This window comes from Biomphalaria glabrata, chromosome 1 (genome assembly GCF_947242115.1).
Source record: "Biomphalaria glabrata chromosome 1, xgBioGlab47.1, whole genome shotgun sequence".
Lineage (NCBI taxonomy): Eukaryota > Metazoa > Mollusca > Gastropoda > Planorbidae > Biomphalaria > Biomphalaria glabrata.
In genome coordinates this window covers 57862166-57884196 of record NC_074711.1, presented here as the reverse complement: position 1 = coordinate 57884196, position 22031 = coordinate 57862166, and the positions used below count along the sequence as shown (strand labels likewise).

The window sequence follows — 22031 nt, the reverse complement described above, 5'->3', positions numbered from 1 at the left end:
CTTATAGGCCTATCTCTTCTATCGTAAACTGGTGGACGTGTTTCACCTGTTATTTTATCGAGAGCTAACACTGACTGCAACTCCGCAAGACGTAAATACATGTAGGGCATTTGTAGGGCCTACCAAGGTGACTGCACTCTTCAATCTTGTTCAAAGAAACTTACCCATATATCAAATCGAAAGTTAGCTGGCAAGGATTTGTCCTCCAAGACAAAAGAAAACAAACTTTTACCATATTCTAGGCCTTTACTAAATATAATGACAACTATAATAGTGTGCAAGTGTGCAAGTGAAAACAAATCGTTACGACTAGCGCACATGAACTACAGATTAGCCTATTCTAGTTTATTACAGTAATACCTAATCCTTATTAACTTTATTTCAGTGAAAGCTCTACATGTTAAGTTGCTTCCTAGCAAAAGTAAATTGATTTGAATTGAAGGTGTAAAAAACTGGCTAAAAGTTGGTTACTCAGATTTCAAAGGGGTGCAGGTACATGGTCAGCCATCAATTCCTGATAACTAGGCTAGTCTACTACAACTGTACTTCAGTCACCAGTGGAAGCACTACTTGTTCAGTTGTTAATTAGTTTTTGATTGATCTGATGGTGCAAAAAAAGGGCTAGAATTTGGCTGCCCAGAATCCAGCACCCCCCCCCCCTGCGGGCGCCCATGCCTACTAGATTATGTCTAGATATAGCGCCTACCCATGACCTACCTACTACCATGATCTATTTTAGACAATTTTTTTAGTGGTAGAGTGTATTTGCTTTAAGCTCTAGATTTAGATCTATGTTATGAAAAGTTTTTGGCCTTTCTATTAGCTTCCTGGATGTGTGGTATGCGCCTCGAAGTGTTGTCACAATGGTCTCAAGTTCTAATACCCTTGTCGACGACGACGGTTTTCCGTTTTTTCTTGTTTCCTGATAACGTCCGATAATTTATTCGTTAATAACCTAAATGTAGATTTTCTATTTCACACCGGAAGCTATTACTATTTCCTTCTATACGTGTTTTCAAACATGTCGGACAGGTCTAAAAAGGAAAGTACCCCTCCTCCTTTGCTTCTGATGCCAGCTGGAGGAGGATTAACTTTAGTACCGCCCGATAACCCAAACATTTTTATGCCCGTCATACAGTCTGCACCTTCTATCTTAGATCCTGGTTAGTTCAGGATTAGTACTGTAACTATTGCCACTTTGACTTGACACTTTGTCAAGTTTGTCTTACTTATCATTATCATACTATTTTTTACTATAGACTATAGTATAGTTACTATAGTACTATAGTAGTATTAGTAGTAATCTGACTAATCATACTTAATATACTTATGACTGATCATTATAAATGATTATATTTATGACAATTATGTCTTTATACTTTATTAAGTTTATTATACTAATAACTAATACTTTATTCCACTCGACGGTGACTCGTCCACTGTTTCAACTTTAACATTAATAACAACTTTATTAATACTGTTTCACTGTCACTCATGTCTTCAAGTCACTGTGACTGTTTACTAGAGGATGATACTCATTGATAGATCTAACTCAGTAACTGTATAAAACTAAACTAGTAAAGTCAAAAGTGTATAACTATAAATTGGTATATTAATAATAAATTATATTATTATAATAATTATATTTTAAATATAGTCATAGTCTTAGTCAACTTAGTCATTAGTGTATGACTGTCTGTAATCACTGTAGTACTGTAGTCACATAGATAGTGTGACAATATAGTGTAAATAAGTTTATGAGTATGAAGAGTATGATAATGAATAAAATGAATCATTATCATTATAATCATTGACATTATTAATTTATGATTTATATTCTTTCTAAGTTAACTAGAACAGAAAACAGAAGTTATGACAATTTGAATTTTTGTGTTGAAAATTTTGCCTAGATTCTAGATTTATGACATAGATTGACTAGATGTTGTCTAGAAATAGAAAGAAGATATACTGACTGAATCCATAGTATAGAATGGCAATATATAATAATTAGATATCTATAGTATAATCTGATCTAGAGCAAACTCATTGCCATTTCATTTAAGTCCATTAAAACAAACCAACGCAAACCAACCCCTAAGACATATATTTATATTGAATAAAGAAAAGTAATTTCTTGATTAAACACAATATATAATATATATTATTTTACAAAACATTTAGACACTAAGTTTTGTTATCAAACATATAATAATAATACTATGGTTTTGGGGGAAAAGCAATAAAAGTGAGAGAACATGATTACATTCTGTCTATTGATATTTTATTTTATCAATCTGTCTTGGCAAGGTTGTTTTTTTTTGTACCATTTGCTAGTGAATTTTTTTTTTTACTTTTAAAAGTTAATATAGTCTGAGATTATTTTTAGAGTGTAGCTTTGCCATGGATTGCAAATAAAATAAAAGGAATGTTTTTGATTTATTAAATCTTGATGAGCCACTTTCTTTCTCACATTTCTTAACTTTTTAAAAATCATTTTTCTTTTATTTCAAACTAAAAATAAAGTTATGTTTATGTTTAATAGCTTAAATAGTAATACTAGTCGACTGGTGGCGTAGCATACACCGCTATTTTGCAGGGCCGGCCTCAGGCCACTGCAACCTATGTGACAGCAGCGGGCTCGCACTTTCATAGGACCCGCGCTAATTCTATGTGTATAAATTATTAAAATAAACCATTTTATAACTTATAACAGATTTTCCGTCGCCTCCTGTCAATTTACCAGGAGCTCATGGAAATCTCCTGAAATTGCAAAATATACGAAAAAGTCATGTCATACGGAAATTATTAAAATCTTTAGAAAACACATGTATACATATCTCCTGAAATATATAGACAAAAATTGTCGGGTGTCATTCATTATGGAAAACGCCAATCCTACCCGCGATAAAAAACCCCGGCATTATATACCTTCAATTGTGGAATCTAGTGAAAGAAGCTTCTCGGGCCTCACACTAATGAAGAATTACTTGAGGTCAACAATTCTCGTAGATAGATTGAAAGATTTGGTAATTCTTGCTATTGAGCGTGATCTATATAGGAAACATAATTCCTATTATATACACCATATGACTTCACTACACGCAAGGCTTGTGTAGTAATCCTGTGCATAGTAAAGAATGAATAAAATGCAAAGACATATATATTTTCTAATACAAACTCTTAATTTTCACTTATTATCCATATCCCTACCCAAACTGGGCCCACAATGGTATTACATGGTTATGTCCGGCCCTGCTATTTAGTGACGGGTGAATACAGAGTAGATTACTTGTTCTCTTTCCATGACTTCTTGGTCACAATGGTTAAGTCCGGCCCTGCTATTTAGTGACAGGTGAATACTACTTGTTCTCCTTCCCCCCCCCCCCCCCTTCTCTTTTTTTTTTACGCCTCTAGAATTACATGGGGTAACTCTAGTCCGTCCGACTTGCAGAAATAAAAGAGTGATCTTTCCATTACTTGGTGTCCAAACTCTGGAGCCATGAAGAGAATTATATATATATAGATGACTTCGCTACACGCAAGGCTTGTGTAGTAATTCTGTGCTTAGTAAAGAATGAATGAAATGCAAAGACGAATATATATTCTAATACAAACTCTTAATTTTCACGTATTTTCCATATCCCTACCCAAGCTGGGCCCCGCGAAATCCGTTTCGCATTGTTCCCCACAATGGTTACGTCCGGCCCTGCTATTCGGGTGAATACATAGTAGATTACTTGTTCTCTTTCCATGACTTCTTGGTCACAATGGTTAAGTCCGGCCCTGCTATTTAGTGTTTGTAAAATGTTTGCCTCTAAAATTACTTGTGGTAACTCTAGTCTGTCTGACCTGCAGAAATAAAAGAGTGATCTTTTCATTACTTAGTGTCCAAACTCTTGAGCCATGAAGAGAATTATATATATAATTTTAAAGTGAGATTTTACACACTGATATTAATAGGCTTTACATTACAGTGTGATTAAAACAAAATAAAAAAAAAACAACTAGCAAACAATTTTTATTTAGGCCATGTTGATAATATAAACTTATTTTGCAAAGATAAAAAAAAATCAATTTTGATGTATATTTAAACTAATTTGTACACAGATGAAGAAGCTGAAGCAGACAGCTTTGTAGGACAATCAGCACCTAGTCTTTCTCCTGGTAGACCTGTCACACAGCCAGCATCATCACACTATTTCCAGTCTTCACAAAATGTTGTCCAGGATCCTTTTGCTCAAATAGGTCATGGCCATCCTCCTCCAGCACCCATGACAACTGCTTCCATAGCTCACACTGTTGGGGAGAGCATGGCTCCGCCTCCTCATCACCCATCACCTGCTATGTCTTTTGCTTCACCTCCATCAGCTGCCCCACCACCTAAGGATACCTCTGGTAAATATTACACTGGGTGATTCTTCAGTACCCTCAAAAATGTCTAAACTATAATTTATAACTTAACTATACTTTCTAATACTGAAAGAGATACTAGGAATGTTTGTTAATTGTATCAATGTAGAAACTAATACATCAGCACTGTGATATGGATACAGTGCCTTATTCCTGTTAGAGCAGACATGTCAAACATTACTCATGGCCTTTTCAACAGTTTGTTTTTCTCACTCCTTTTTCATTGTCCTAGATTTTTTTTTATTTACATATCACATAATTATTATTTCATAATGTGCTAAAAAGTACTTTTTTTAGGGCTGGTACTGTTGAATCACTTTTGGTCTACTTTTTTTTTTCATATATATATATATATATATATATATATATATATATATATTGCTTGCTTTCTTATTTTTAAAACAAAATATTTTCTGAACCTTGATTTTTTTTTTTTTTAATGTGTTTAAAATTCTTTTTTTTAAATAAATTTTTATTTGGCAGGTTCTGGTAACATATATAGACATCAAGGAGGGCGACCACAATATGCACAGATGCCATCATCATTTTCTTCGATGCCTTCACCAGTCTCGCAGCCACCTATTGTAAATTTACCTCCAGTAAAACCCATAAATCAGCTAACCAATAATATTTCACAGGCTCAGTATAGCCCTTCACCTGGACCTCTGCAGAACCATGCTAGTCAGGTAGGAGGGGCAGAGCCCACTGGACAGTACACAGGTGGACTTTATTACCAGCCTGTCAGATACCATTGGTGTTATCAACAGAATGAAAATGAGATAGAAATCTGGAGACCATTTTCTGTTCATGACAGCACACAATTAGAGATTGCTTTTCAAACACGTGAGAATAAATATTATTGAACTATTGTCTTATTTCCATAGTGCTAATTACATTTTGTTATAAAATTTATTTTTTTTTCTCTGAAAATTAGCATTAGTTTTTCATTATTTAATTACTTTACATCATCTCATAATTTGTATTTAGGGGATACATATAATGAGTTTATTCAAATATATTCATAGATGTCCATGGAAACAAGAAATTGTTTTGAAAAACACAGTAAAACTATTGTTAAGTATAAAATGAGATTAATTAAAATTATAATAAAAAGGAAATGTTAAAACTGAATGTTTAGTAAAAGAAAACATCATTAGCTTAAAATGAAAAGGGATGCATTGTGGCTGAGTGGTAAAGTGATTGGCTTCCGAACCAAAGGGTCCTAAGACTGGGATTTTTAATTTCGGGATCTTACAGCACCTCTGAGACCCAGCTCTAATGGGTACCTCACATTAGTTTAGGAAAAGTACAGGTAGTTAGTCATTGTGCTGGCCACATGACATTGTCATCAACCGTCGGCCACAGAAATAGATAACTTTTTCATCATCTGCCCTATATATTGCAAAGTCTGATAGGGGAAGCTTACTTTTTTTTAAATTTAAGATAAAAATACACCCTATGCATTATGAAAATATATTAAATACACATTCTGTGACACCATGTCCTACAAAATTGCCTATTTTTGATAAATGTGATCATTGTTACAGTGAGAAATAGTTTTGAAAAATGTTTCTCTCTTGCTTTGTTTTCTTATTCACAGTCTAATTTAACTATAACTTTGTCAATAGGTTTAGCAGAATCTCCTAACCATACCACTGTTAACACAAATGGTGGTCGCAATGAAGTGAATGTTGGTTTGCGAATAAGAAAGCCTGTGTACTGGCAGGACTTTCCTGTTCCAGTCAGACGGTGCTCATGGTTCTACAAAAGAGAAGGTGACAACAGATATATTCCCTATGAAGAAGAGCTTTCCCTCAAACTTGAAGTAGGTACTTGAGCTCTCAAGATTAAATGTCATTACCTACAAATGTACTGCTTTGAAATTAAGCTATTTAATATATTGTGTAACTATATTTTATTGTCATTTAAAGACAAGAGTTGAAATGGAGTCTATTATTTTACTAATGATTTATTTTGTTTGTTTGTGCACAACTCGTTAGAATGAATACAAAAAGGCAATGGAAACTAATGGATGGCACCGCAGGCTGGAGTTCCCAGACAATGTGATCATTGTCATGCACAATGCTAATGTTATTGTTCAGTTTCCACCTTCTTCCACTTTTGATGAATGGGGAAATGTTCAGGTAAAATGGCTATACGCTCTTCTTGCTTGATCAAAAGTAACATTGGTGCTTCTCTTCTATCACATGATAAATTCCTGTATTGTAGAATGTAGACAGAATTTTATTTTATAAACTTAAAATTTATTGAAAAAAAATAATTTTTTTTTAAGTAACAGCTATTGCAAAAACCTCAGGACACAAGTGATAATAGTATATAATTAAAGAAATCAGTAACCTCCCTTCTCCCCTTCTGATTTTTTTTTAGGGAAAAAAATAGTAGCTCTTAAATTGTCCTTACTTCCCTAGAAGCAGAGGTACACCAGAAGTGATCTGCCATCTTTTTTTTTTTTCAAGTTCTAACAATTTTGTGGCATAACTGTATCACCTGTATTAGGTAGAGTTTTGTTTATATATACATTGTTTAGGACAATCTTGTGAGGCTTGTTTGACTTATCTACTTTGAGATGAGGCTTGTTGGACTTATCTACTTTGAGATGGTATTCTTTGTTTGTGATGCCCAGAAAACATGTCATCTTGACATGCTTGAAATGTTCTTTCTCTGCTGTTCTAGACTCAGATAATAATAAGCAGTTAAGGTCTAAAGTCATTTATCTGTGAAGAAGTTCCAAGATATTTGAAGGTTTTGACACTAGCTAGGTTCTGGTCTCTATTGTTGTGGTGAAGCCCAGTACTCTGGTGCTCATCAAATGTGATTTATTTTTTGGGGGAAAGGATTTCCCTACCACAAACTCTTGAATTATTGTTATATGCACATCACCAAATTTTTAAATCTTCTCTTCCTAACATATAATAATAATAATAACAAAAATAATTAAGAATAATTATATTAAAAAAAAAGCAACTCAGCGTCAAGCAAACAATTTTATATGTAATTGCTTTATCTCAAGAACAATGCATTTTTTTAATGACTAAATATCAATATTTAGGATTTTATAACATTTGTATGAAAGTTTGCTTTTAAATTCAAATTTACTTCCCCCCCCCCCCCTTTTTTTTTTTTTTTTTTTTTGACTGATGAGATGAATACTGTGTCCTACAGTACTTATAAACATTTTTTAAACAATTTTCTAAGTTATTTTAAAAAGGTTAGCTTACACTACTAACCAAAGTGCACAAGTATACAAGTATTGCATACTAACATCTTACTACTACGGTTAAAACTCGCTAATAATCATTTCTGTAACCTAGATAACATTGAGAAGTGCCTAAAATTGAACTGAAATAGCCTGAAAAGCAATTGTACACACATTATCTAATAACTGTTACATTCTGTACTTTTAAATCTAATACTTTTAATGACCAAATACTAGGTCATTCTTAATTTTATAAAATGCCTCTAATTTTCATTGATGTTTTCATTTAAATGTAGCAGACTTTTTACATAAGATGTTTAAATATAGATAGATTAATCTTCTTACACTGGCCTCCATATAGTTGTTGGTAGAAAATATTTTTGCATCTTATGTTTCTACAAATAATTGGGCATTAATTAAGTTATTAATTTTTAGCGGCCCCCGAAAGGGTAAAAGACGCTATTAGTTTTGTGTGGCCTGTCAGTCCGTCCGTCCCGTTTATATCTCAGAAACTAGAAGAGAAAAAAAAAATGGGACATCATGATATTTTAGATCATTCAAAGTTCTGAAGCATTAGCTACTTTTTTCTTTTCCGAAAGTGAACTTTAAAAAATTATACATGCCAGCGATTTTTAAAACAATCACACCACTTTTCAATGAAAAACTTCAGGGGAGGTAACTTTTTTTTAAAAGGTCATGGACTTCTTCATTAATAACTCAAGCTTCATTCATAGATTCGCGCATTGGTACAAAAAAATTGCATCAAAGGTCACAATGGTAAAAGTGTCAATGGTTCATTATAACATATATTTTCCATTTATTAACTAACTGATTGAATAGAATACTGATTCAAATGTTGTTTAAAAAAAGAATTTTGATACGAACTTTGTTTTAGTTATAAGTTTAAAAAATAACAAACTACTTTTATAGCGCACAGTTTTGACATATCCTCATTATAGGGGGCTACACTTGATAGTCTGAATAAGACTAAATAGACCCCAGATCTAGATATATTTATAATAAATCCCAGCACTTTCATAGGCCCAGTGCAAAGTCTTGGTGTAAATTATTAACATAAACCATTTTAACTTATTATTAAAGGGTTTCTGGAATTCTCCTGAAATTGTAAAATATACACACAAAAAATCATGAAAATCTCCTGAAAATTATTAAAATCTTCTGAAAACCGATGTTCGAATCCTGGTGAAGACTCTTGGTAGACCACTTCGAGGGCCGATTTTGAGTTTGTGTTTCCACACTGACACAAGCTGTCTTTGTAACCTTGTTTTTTTTTTTATTTACTTGTAAAATTTAATTTATGTATAAAATATCATCATACATTTTAAAAAGAAAAGAAATATTTTTACAATTCTGACTGGAGCTTGGGTTGTATTTGTTGAGAACCAAAAGTACCAGGCCCCTCTCTCTCTTCCCCACCCTCCTCCAAATTGGTCAATAAAAGGAATTGGACCATTTAAGAGTTCTCACAAATGAGAGAAAATTATTCAACATTTGAAGTGATAAAACGTAACATTTAGTCTATTGTCATAAAAAATGTAACTTGATAGAATGTTCATACAGTGTATTTTGTTAGTTTCTGGCATTGAGAAGCATGTTAGGTTCCTGCTCACTGTGTTTACTTTATGTCCATCCATTAGAATTTTTATACACTAACAGGGGTGAGTGTCTCTCTTTTTTTTTTTAACGTCTGCTTAACATCAGGCTTTAACTGTTTCAATATTTGAATGTTTACAGTAATAGTTGTCATGTTGAAACATTTTAATTGCATCAACACAGTTTTTGTTTCTATGTGTCTGTATTTCAAATTTCTTCATTTGAACCAAAGATATGACCAATCTATTACTCTTATTGGTATATTTATGCATGTGCTTCATGACTTTTTGATCATAACGATTACAAAAATATATTGAGCTGCTGCTGTTTCCCTTTATTCTTCAGCAAAAGTTGTCTTTTTTTTTTATTTTAACATTTAAGTCATAAAAACTAAAAAACATAATTCATGTTGTTGGTTTTTATACTCAGTTTAATTTTAATAAAATTTTTTTGCATTTTGGACTATTTTGTACCTTCAGCAATAAGCATTTATTTGTTTATTTTTCTTATTCATCTAAGACATTCAAATTCAGTACCGGTACTCATAAGAAAGTAAAATTAATTAAAGAAACAATTGCTACGGGGATACTTCCAGCTGAATATACACATTTCATGATCCTTATATGCCATGGTTAGAAAAAACGTCATAAAAAAACATTCACATTTAAAATTGTATCCATCCACTCCAGTGATAGCCAATAGTAAAATATACATTGCCATTAAAATATAGTGCTTTATGTTAACATTTTGAGTTTTAAAAAAAAATTACTTACAGAAAAGTAGATTTCTGTCTAGATAATTAACTTTTGCATTTTTATTATTCACATTTATACTATTCATATTATTGTTATCTTATATTGTAAAAATTAGTTTTTAGCTTCTTTTCTTTTTTTAAACAAAGTTCTGTTTTCTTTTTTTTCTTTCTTTTTTTTTTTTTCCTACTAAGTCTAGAGATGGAATGAAGTGTAACTCCAGTTGTTTTGTTTAACTGCTTGTAACAATTATTCATCAATTAGGTGTCTTTTTTTTTTTTTAAAGTTTACTTTTATTTTGCAGTCATTGATTGGGTACTGGTGAAGATAAATTAAAAATAATTGCAGAAACTTTTTTTTCTTAATAAAGTAATACATTTGACAAGAGAAAATAAAACAATGTCGCATCCATAACATTTGTTTTCCTCTAGCCATATAAATATGATATCTTAAAAATAATGAGTCTTATTTTTGTTTTCCAGGGAGATCAAATGAGACCCAGAGTTGTCAAGAGAGGCGTGGAGGATTTTGCAACTATAGAATATGGTAAATATTTCATAACCAAAAAAAACAACAACAATAAATTGTTTTAAAAATGACTCTAGTTTCTCATTAAAAACAAGTTCATTGACTCAAACTAGATAATGACTCTAGACTTATTTTTCTTGTTCAGGTGAGAGAGAAGAAGTTGATCACCTAGTATTTTTTGTGCCTGGCATTGAGGATATGACAAATAAGAATGGAAAATCAGTGGAAGCTTTAGGTAGGTCCATTTTATTTTTCATTGTCTCTAAAGCATAATGAATAAGTCATTTCAGTGACAGCTGTATGAAATACCTATATAGTTAGCTCTTATCTTAATTGTATTACTCACAAAAGTTTTGTTGTAATGGTTATAAGTAACATCTTTACTACTCAACACCTGTTGATTAAGTATAGGGTTTAAGCATTGTGCTGGCTACATAATGCTCTCAAGCTGTTGGTCATAAAATTGAAGAAGCTGTTACCAGTTCTATAGACTTAAATTGTTAAAGGTTATGTAAAAAAAATTCTTTATAATTCAATGTTAACAAAGATATCTTGACTTGAATATTATGCTTTCTTTTGTTTTTCAGTGGATAATTTCCGCAGCAATGCTTTAAGTCTTCTCCAGTCTCATTTTACGAATGCTTATCAGTCAAAGTCTGTAAACAGGGTTGAATTTCTGCCGATCATTTGGTCAGAGGCTCTAGAAGATGGAGTGTCTGGGCTAAAAGAGTAATTGTATTTTTTGGTCTACAAATAGTTAAACCATGTTAAGGGGGCAAAGTAGGTGATAATTTTAATTACCTGTTTTTAGAAATGAACTTTTACTTTTAAAAGTGTATTAACGAAATTCTTTTTTCAAAGTATTTTGAATTTGCTTAGAGTATGTTATTGTCTAATTATTTTGATTTCAAGAGTATGATGTGCTTGTTACTCTCTAGACAGGTGACTAGTGTTACTTTACCAAGCACCTCAAAACTGCGACATTTTATAAACAACAATTTAATAGACACTCTGTTCTATACCAGTCCTTTATATTGCCAGGTAAATTCATTAAGGAAATTAGAATGAAGTAATGTAACATTATGTATGTTTATTTTTTATGATGATCTTTATTTCTTATTTCAATACTAAGTATTGTTTTCATCCTGTTCAACAGAAAATTTGTGAAACAGTTGGTAGAGAGATGAATAGAATGTTCCATGTTTTCTTAGAGAAGAATCAATCTTTTAGTGGAGATGTATCTGTTGCAGGACACAGTCTAGGTTGGTTTTTAAAGTTTGTTATACAAGAAACCACTCTGAAAAGTCTAATAGTTTATCTATTAAATAGGAGTGACCAAATATATTTTAATAAAATGTTTAGATTAGATCAAGGTCACTTTTCTTATGAACTAATCTACAGCTTCATCTCAATGGTGTCCTTCTATCTGTTAATATTTCTTAATTAGTTAATAAAAGAATTTGCTGAAATGATTAAAAATGTACAAACAGAAATTATATAAACATTTCAACACGATCTTTTCTCTAATTTAATTCGCCAAGCAGCAAGTAGACAGTTTTAAATCACCATCATCGCCTATCCCTTAGTCTATTGGACCGTTGGGGCACAACACATAACCTATCAATGGTCTTTCTCCATTCATCTCCGTCTTTTACTTTGAACAGAATCTCTTAAAATGATAAACTTTTCAATTCTTTGATGTCTTCCCATCACTATTCTACTAGTATATTTGTATACTACAACATAATTACACAATTTTTACTAAAATTTATATTTATAAGAAAAATTTATCTCAAGGAACTCACTAAATTAGTGACATTTAGTCATGTGTAATTGCTTTTTTGAGTACTGTGTTGGTCGGATGGGTAGATCCATAAAAAAAGTCAAAACTATTTAATAATACTTTTGACGTAATATTGTTTTGATTTTTTAAGCCTTAAAAATTTAATTATTATTTCAAAATAATATTTCTAAGTTTTTCATTGTACATTAAAAATATGTACCTGAAAATAAAAAGTTAATTAAATTAATCTCACAAATAGGAGTATGATAGAAAAAAAATTTGAACATTAAATTTTCTGTTGGAGTGTAATTTAAAAAAAATTAATTATTTAAATGCTTGTTTCTGCTTAGGTTCTGTTATTTTATTCGACATTCTATTGAATCAGAGGTTACCAGGGGATATTGTACCAGCATCAAATGTGTTAGACAATTCTTTAAATGAGGTTTGATCACATTTTTATTTGGATTTTATCAATAGAACTATGCTTACCAACTAGGTAGTTATAAAACTTGAAATATTTGTAAAAGTTTTAATGTAATGTGTAGATAGTTGTTGTATTGTATCCAAGATCATGTGATATGCAGATTCTGAGGTGCCTTTAAATCTGTTCAGTGCACAACTAGGGTACAATGAAGTAACTTAGCACTGAATATAATTTTCTTTAATGCCTTCAAACTCAGATCAACAAAATAATCCAAAGTTTAAGACTTGAATAGAATAGTTGATATAAAACAGTAAAGATACAGCTAATCAATAATCCATTATAGAAATATAATAATCCAATACAGAATACTTGTAAAAATGGTTACTTGAAACAACGACTATGAACAATCTAATGACCAACCAACATGAGCAATGACTAGCGACCCCGATAGTTAACCTATGCTGCTTAAATATCCCCAATCAAATAGTATAGACCCATTACATCACTGATTGTTGATTCTACAAGCTCCTACCTTGACCATACATCATGTTTATGAAAATCAAGGTTATCTGAAGGGTCTGCATTATTTTCCCATGCATACTCAATGTGAACGAATAGTATTGACTGTTAAAGTACTACTGGTCAGCCCTCTTCTTCCACTTGCGCACTGAGGCGTGACTAGCCTACTCTTTCTCTTACATGTTGAAGTGTGACACCAGTACTTCACTAAGCTTGCATTTATCAATGTGAAACACTGCGTTATAAAGCTCCCTGCCCCACAGTAACATATTCCTTTTTTTTTTACAGCAACATTATAACAACCGCTTCTATCACACTACTCTTTGAGAAGTTACATCTGCAGAGGTCCTGCATTAACTAATGACTTGTGAATTCTAAGAGCCCATAAAAATGAAACACTTCTGCTTAGTTTAACCATACTCCACATCTCCCTTCACTCTGAAACACATTTTCTGCATCCTCTAATAAAACAGCTCCTCTTAAACACACATGATTGAATGATGAACAAAAAAAAGTGTTCCAGTCAAAATATACATAAATGCATCCATCAACTAGTTATCAACTAGTTCAACTAGCTTGAGTTTCAGCTAGTATAATTTAGCAAAGTTTTGAACTTTATGTCAATTTCTGTTTCTACATTTGATAGAAACTTAACTTTGACCCACATCCAATATTATCACTTATTTGTACTCAGTAATATCTTTTGTATTATTCTACTATCTACAACCTGGGTGGACATATTGGAGCATAGCTGACAGCATAAAAATTTAGTAATGAACACCTACGAGATAGAAAAAGTATTTTAGTTTCAACTTGTTCACTTGTACCTTTAAGTTGTCATCCAAATGTATACTGCTGCTTTCAGTCATCAACGTCAGCTGCATTGGAAGATACATTTGAGGCTGTTCATGGTCTGTCAGAAACTGAAAGTGAAAACTCTGAGGCATTGACTCTGGAAACTTTACTCTCAAAAGTTGGTCTACAAGACAAATTAAGCTTGTTTCAAAATGAGCAAATGGATGTAGAGTCTTTAGTAAGCCCTTTTCATTGATTCATTTATTTTTTATTATTATTCATTTAAGATTAATTAATTCTTAAAATTTTTGGTAAAAATGCACTTCTCATAAACAGTGCACAGCTTTAATTTTCTTTCTATAAGACACTGTTACATTATTAGGAAAGAGAGCATAAATGGTAACCTAGTGGTTTTCACCCTCTGTTGTGAGGACCACAGCTACAGTGTCCTTTTTGGTTCTAAAAGGTTATGAGCTGCAGTTTAAGCTGCTCGCTTGAAAAAAGCTTGCAGCAGTTGACCATAATATTATAAGCTGCTCAAATTAAAGTCCATTGGTATGATTTTTGATAAATAAGTGTTGCATGAATGCTTAGTGATGGCTTTTATAGTTTTTTTTAAATGAAGTAATTTTTTTTTTATTTTTAAGATAATGTGTACAGAACAGGATCTTAAAGACATTGGATTGCCTTTAGGTCCAAGGAAAAAACTGTTAGGACATTTGAAAGAGGAACAAGATAAGAAGGTTTGTACCATATGTCCAGCTACTAATAGACTTCTTTAGACATTATTAAAGACATCAATTAGGCTAGTTTGTTTTTTTAGTTTCAACCTTGAATCTCATTGTACTCACTGTAAGCATTCTTTTCTTTTTTTCTGATAGATTTTTCACTTTATTCCATTGTATAGGATTGTAAGCAAACTAAAATTTTTGTTACATTTAAAAATGTTTGAATTTGATCTTTGATGATTCTCTTTGGTTTTTATTTTTTTCCCTGATATTTGGAATGAAATTTTCATTTTGTTGACACTCACACATGAAATTAATACATTAGACGGAGGAAGAACCTATATAGTCCAAGTGTTCAGATTGTATTGTAGTTGCAAAACTTATTTAAAGAATAAGTAAACACATTTTTATATAGGTGTAGATATTAAGTGTAATACATATTTTCACTCTAGATAATGTGATTAGTTTTAATTTCACAAAATTGTAACTTTTAGCACTTAGCTTTTCTAGTGAATGTGTGTGTTTTTTAAACAAATTAAATAACCTTTATGTTGGAGATACTTATTTGAAGTCAAGTAATGGAGTCGTGAAAAATCAAAATAAAATGACAGTTTTTATTCTTAGTTATATAAGAACACATTTGTCAAATGGTGTTGCGGTAGCTAAGTGGTTAAGCACTTGGCTTCTAAACCTGGGGTCATATCTCAGTGAAGACTGGGATTTTGAAATTCAGGATTTTAAGGGTGTCCCTGAGTCTACCCAATGGGTAACTGACTTTAGTTGGGAAAAGTAAAAGCGGTGGTCGTTGTGCTCGCCACGTGACACCCTGCTCATTAACTATTGGTCAATGAAACAGATGACCGTAACATCATCTGCCCTATAAATCGCAAGGTCTGAAAGGGGAACTTTACTTTTATATTTGTTAAATAGTTTATAAGACTTTAATTGTATATTTCCAAGATGTAAACTAACATTATTTCCCAGTGTGAATCAGTCACCCCTATTTTTTTTTTACATTGTTTAGCTTCTAACTAGGAATCAGCTTTGCATCTTCTTTTTTTGGGGGGTCATTCTCGCCATTATGAGTTTATTAATGATACATGAAAACATAGTTTTTCCAAGGCCTATTTTTTTTATATTTTTAAATATGTATTTTGCTAGGATGCCTCAATTAAAGAAAAAATGGAGCAGAAAAAAAAGGAGGAAAATGAAAAGGCTGAAAGACAACGTCAAGCAGCAGAACAAATTGCCTATGAAAAATCAGATCAAAGGTAAAAACTTAATTCTCTATTTAATTTCTTTTTTAACATCACTTCATTAGTTCCATTTTTATCTCTAGAAAAATTTAACTGATTGATTGAACAGTGATCCTTTGCATTTTTTATGTAGCCAAAAGAATGTCAGTGCCCACTACCTGCGTGGTGCTCTAGGAGCTGGACAACTGAAAGTATCCTACCCTCAGCTAGACTTCACTCCCAGTGCCTTATTTGCCCTTGGCTCACCCATAGGAGTATATTTAACTCTTCGAGGGGTCCAGGATCTTGGAGAGTTTTTTCAGCTGCCTACGTGTTCAAGGGTTTATAATATCTTTCATCCTGTGAGTTGGACTTAGCACATTGAACTTAGCACAATATCTATTTAAAATTAGGTAGCTTTGACAAAATATAAATGTGCTTGTTTTAACCTTAAGTATTTTTGTTTTCTTTCCACATGTATCCAGTTTGACCCAATGGTAAGTATCCAAAATATTTTCAAACATATTACATTATGTGTGTACTTTTACTGTAAGAGATACTTAACATGTATAAAATTGTATAGAATGTCTCCCAAACATTTCTTTCAGGCCTATAGGATGGAACCTCTTATAAGATCTAATACTGCAGCTTTAAAACCAGTCTTGATACCCCACTACAAAGGAAGAAAACGCTTGCACTTAGGTAAATTTCAAAATACTTTATGCAACTGTTGAACTGTATGATTCCATTGATTTAGACACCTATTGATTCAATGACAAAATATATTTTTTTTAACTCGCATTACATAAATGCATATTTTGTTTGGTATATATAATTTTATTAGGCCAATCTAACAAATCAGTACCATAATGTTCTGATTGATTTTAACAAATTTAAATAATTTCTTTTGCGTGTGTAGTTTTTGGGCTGCTTAGTTCTTTTTTTCTGTTAACAAATTTCTCTGGCCAATCTTTCCTCCCCAGGGCTGAGGTTAGATACATTTTTAAGTTTATAGTCAACATTATCTTAGATTTTCAAGTCAACATTGTTATCCCTTGCTTACCATGTGTACTTCCTTTGAGAGTCATTCTTTGTTTTTAACATTTTGATGTTTCAAACATTTGGATTGTTTTATAGCTTTTACTTCAACAATTTTTGTGTCTGCACATTCAGAATTCAAAGAAGCTGTAACAAGATATGGCACTGACATCAAACAAAAAATTATTGATTCAGTCAAGAGCACGTGGAACACGCTCAATGACTTTGCCCGGGCTCATCGCTCAGATGCCTCCAAAAGTAGCACAATGGAAACTGAGGTTCAGTCTGAGATTAATCAGATGATGTCCCACATTGCCCAGCAACAAGCAGAAGATGACAGGGGATGTAAGTCATCCACGTAAAGCTTTAACACTTGACAAAAGTTTGGCAGCCTTTAAATAGTAATCAATTTCTTTTGCTAAATAAAACAGACTCAATTCACAAAAAAATATTTTAAAATAATAATATATATCTTAAATCTTTTATATAAAAACAAAAAAAATTACTATAGATGCTTATTGAAATTATCAATCTTGATTTTTCGTAGTATCATAAACAACCATATTTAAATTAAATTATCATTTTTATTTCATTCATCTTTAAAATTCATAAATTCACTCCAAATCTAAGTTGGCAGACTTGTCCAAGATTTAAAATTGCTTACAGTTTGTTCTCTAATTTCCATTTGACTCAAGTTGTATTTTGTGTTATCCATTATTAGCTGTTTCCTCAATGGCTGAGGAGGAAATTCACATGGGACAGTTAAATGAAGGGCATAGAGTGGATTATATTCTACAGGAAGGACCTCTAGAGAGCTTTAATGATTACTTGTTTGCACTTGCTTCACATTCTTGTTATTGGTAGGTTGACACTTTAGTACTGTGGCATAGGAGTTAGTTATAAAAGTTAAGTATTGGCCAATATGTTTTCTGTTTTGTTTTTTAAAGCTGTCTGCATTTCAGGATCTGAATTCGGTCTTAACCTCTTGAAAGAAATCATATTCACCCTCCTTTCCAATTCCCTATTCTTATTGTTCAGCAATAATAACTTTTGGTATAATTAAAACATTTTAAACCTAAACATTCCTATTAATTAACATTTTGCTTTTTAATTCACAGGGAGTCAGAGGACACTGCTCTACTTCTATTAAGTGAAATCTATTCTCCCCTTGGTATCAGGCCTGTTATGCCAGGCACAGACAATAAGAAAATCTCAAAAGAGGCATCTCTGCCTCGACAGTTACCACCACCTTCTTCTGGAATGGGCACAATATCTTCTGCTGCTGCTTATCAGACAAACACTGCCTCCTATCAGAGCTCTTCAAACATACCACAAGCAGCTGTTAGCTTCCAGAGCCCACAGTCATATGGGGCTCCCCCAGTTGGAGCCCCACCACCCATGTTTATTTCTCAAGGACCACCCCTTTCAGGTTCCATTGGAATGAGAAAATCACCCTATGTGGCTCCAGACTTTAACAACTTGCCTTCTAGTCAGTCATCAGGACCAGTGCTGCCTCCCATGGGGCCTGCCATAGCTGGAGGATACAGGAGAAGTCAACCATAGACATAGAGTTTATCACATTCTTATCTAGATCACTGTTTGTTAATATTTTTTAATCATTAAGCATTCATTGTGAGCGGTCAAGTTAGTGATATATATATATATATAAAATAGTGTTGGATCTTTTCTAAATTTTTAAAGAAAAACTTTGGTCACGCATCTGGATTCCATTGTTTTGTTCAGAACTGTGTTTAGTTGAAATATAGATTTTCATCGCTATTTTTTTAGAGAGAGAATTATTTATTAAATGACTTGTAGGAAAATATTTTAACAAACATTTCAATGTTGCATTCTTGTTGCGCTCTTGACATTGTTCAATTATAAATTGTATTTTTTTTCCTGTATATTTCATTAACTTGCCTTTAATTCAACTTTTTGTGATTTGTTTTTTTTTTAATAATTTATTTTTCTTTGTTTAGTAATCATATTTTTATTTTGTGATTAAAAGCATATACCAAATTTAGATACATGAATTTTGTCTACATGCATTGTTTGGCCTTCTATATGATTATACATATGCAAAGGAGTGTGTATATTCTTCATTTCTAATTTATTTTCATTCCAACAAATAAACAAATGAAATGGTTTCATGGTTAAACACTTACAGACCTGCCTACCGTTACGCAAAATGCGTATTCGTTACGCAAAATCTCCCAAAAATGACCGTCAGTACGCAAATACGCATTGAACCCGTCACGTTACGCATTTCGTATCCTTTTTTTTTCCCCTCTCTTGACTAGCTTACGAGCGGTCACGGAGGTCACGCTAAGCCGTCCTGTTGGGGGGGGGGGGGGAACAGAAAAAGGTGGGGGAACACATTGTGTCCAGATCTATACGTTGATTGGTTCTTAAAAGCAATTAGGTTTAGTCTAGAAATGAAGAACGCGAGAGTGAGGGAGTGGCGGGTTGGTACCGTCAGTTAGCTGATACACCAACGTGACTTTTTTTTTTGTAAGTTCATTAGTAGAAATTAATTATGTTTAATCCCTGATTCCCGTATTTATTTCTATAGAAAACAAATATCGAAGTGCTATCAATTCAAAACACATTGAGTCATTGAGTGACATTGTAGATATCTAGTCTAGATCTAGAATGTAGATAACATTATTAACATATTATACAGGAATAGATCTAGCTAGAGTCTAGCTAGTCATGTGCTTACGTTATGTCATGATTCTCTACATTACTCTACTCTACAATCTAGATCCAATTTAGTTGTAGTATGATTTAGATTGACTAGATCTAGATCGATAACTATACTACCATCTAGTCTAGATCTAGACTAGATTCTTAGTCTTAGTATAGGATAGATCAAGAATGAAGGTAGGCCTACGAAAGTTTGGAGTAGACCTACGTTTGTAGCGGATCAACGGCATCGGTAACACTCTTGAGCCCAGATCTAGAGTAGATTATATTCATTATATAGACATAGATCTAGTCTAGATATCATCTCTATTGTCGTATTGATTTAGATTATAGATCTAATCATGACATCTAGATCTAATATATATATATATTTATATATATATATGACAAAATAGTGGATCGCGTAAGTGTTACGCATTCTGGTGCCAAAATACGCATTTTGACCATCAGCGTTACGCATTTGGACTTTTTTTGGTAGGCAGGTCTGCACTTAGTTGAATGAATACCTTTATAAATATCCTTCCCACCTCCAAATTTGTTTAATAAGAAATATTGCCTTCTCTTGAACAGTCTTCTAGTCACTGGAAAGGGTGCTCATTTTTAGGAAGGAAAATTATAATAGTAACATTTAATGGCCATTTTCTATTGCTGATATATAAGATGGTTAAAAAAGGAATGAATTTTTTCAAGAAACATGACTTCAGTTTGAATAAATGTTCTAACAACTTTCATAATTTAGTTCTAATCCTGTGTTACTTTTATAGTAATAAACTACTATCTTAATGTAAATAGTTTCTTTGGTTTGTCACACATTTTGGAACAAGGATTTTTACTTTTTTTTTTTTCCCTTTTACATCGCAATTAGAATTTTTTTTAGAGCTGTCAAAATAATATGCACCTCTCATCATTGGAATGTCATAGTAGTTTTTTTTTTTTTTTTATATTCATAAAAATGTTAAAAACCTGATAACAGATAAAATATAGAACTGATACTTGTGTATCTTTGTTCAGGATTAACAATGATATTTAACAGTTGAGATAATGGCTCTTGATAGATTCAAGGAAGTCTGTAAAAATTTGATGACAATCTTGAATTTCTGATGTGACAATGTATATGTCAGATACTTAAACACTTAAAAGTTTGTGCTAATTTATCCAAATATAATAAACAGATTTAATGTTTTGGCACATTACATTAAGCATTGCAGTTGTTTCTGAGTTAAAAAATACTTAGCTTTTCTCTTTTGCACTAAACATTACAAAAAAAAACAACTCTAATAAAAAATTAAACAAAACATTTAAGAGATTTTTTTAAAAAAATTCATCACCCTAATAACTTCTGGTTGTCATTTTTATTTTGCTATCTAAACTTGCATTCTTTTTCCAACTATGTGATTTTTTTTTTATTTCCAAAGGACAAAAATCGTTAAATGCAAATTAAAATCTATTAAATTATTATTATTATTAAGACTATTAAATTAATAAATTTGAATCTTGAGCCTTGCTATCATTATTGTTGCCTAGTCACAGACAATCTTCAAGTTCCTTCCAAGCAAGTGATGTGTGGCTGAGAGGCTAAAATCGCTTGGCCACCTTACAAGAGGGTTTGAGTTCTAATTCCCACTCTAGCAGGGTTGTTTGCTGAGCGGTTGGAAAACCTTCTCCCAGATACCCATCCCCCCACAGGTCCACAAAGAGATAGGACCATTACTAATTAGTAACTTAAAATAGAAACACCATTATAAACTTGTCCATAACCAGTGCTTTGAACAATGAAGTAACATCATTTAAGGCTTCAAAAAAAAAATGTTAAAGTGTAATAACTGCTAAAATTTAATTCAAGTTGGTCTACAGCTTACAATTAATTTAAGAAATAATATTGGACATAACATTTTACCAAAACAAATAAATGTGTTTGTTTTTATTTATGTAATAACAATGTGTAGTTTTACTGAGAAAGTTTGTCTAAGACTACTTTATTGATTAAGGAAATTTGTTGTGATTACAGGGACTCTTTTCTCATATAAAGACAACACAACAGAAACATACACATAAATACAACAGACACAACATAAAAAAATCATTCAGCCACTACACACAGGCAACTTGGTCCTTTTCATGTTTCCGGATCAACGAGTGGCGTTGATATAGTCTGACCGAGTGAGGTACGAACGAGTTTTTGAACCGCTCTGTTCTTGTTTTGATTGACAGCAGTCGCCCACTTAGGGACGACCTGACGTAGTTCTGATGGAGCGGGTGGCTGTTGTCTTCCAATATTTTTT

The 22031-nt window shown here is 32.2% G+C and overlaps 1 protein-coding gene across 3 annotated transcripts; it reads left to right on the top strand.

Annotated features, from left to right (window-relative positions):
• Positions 1–983: 983 nt before the first annotated feature.
• LOC106058993 (phospholipase DDHD2-like) lies at positions 984–21021 on the top strand. Of its 3 annotated transcripts, XM_056004223.1 has the most exons (22): positions 984–1163; positions 4108–4395; positions 4894–5253; positions 6039–6235; positions 6411–6554; positions 9286–9306; positions 10476–10539; positions 10667–10756; positions 11109–11250; positions 11460–11562; positions 11678–11783; positions 12655–12746; positions 14113–14280; positions 14690–14785; positions 14924–14953; positions 15932–16041; positions 16160–16367; positions 16491–16502; positions 16614–16707; positions 17179–17388; positions 17765–17903; positions 18162–21021. In XM_056004223.1, exons 1-22 carry the CDS (start codon positions 1022–1024, stop codon positions 18604–18606), a joined length of 3261 nt encoding a protein of 1086 aa, XP_055860198.1. In that variant the 5' UTR covers positions 984–1021; the 3' UTR covers positions 18607–21021. The 3 variants fall into 3 exon arrangements, with proteins under 3 accessions (XP_055860198.1, XP_055860207.1, XP_055860213.1); XM_056004232.1 differs by lacking the exon at positions 9286–9306; XM_056004238.1 differs by lacking the exon at positions 14924–14953 and having other exon boundaries at positions 985–1163.
• The last annotated feature ends 1010 nt before the right edge of the window (positions 21022–22031 follow it).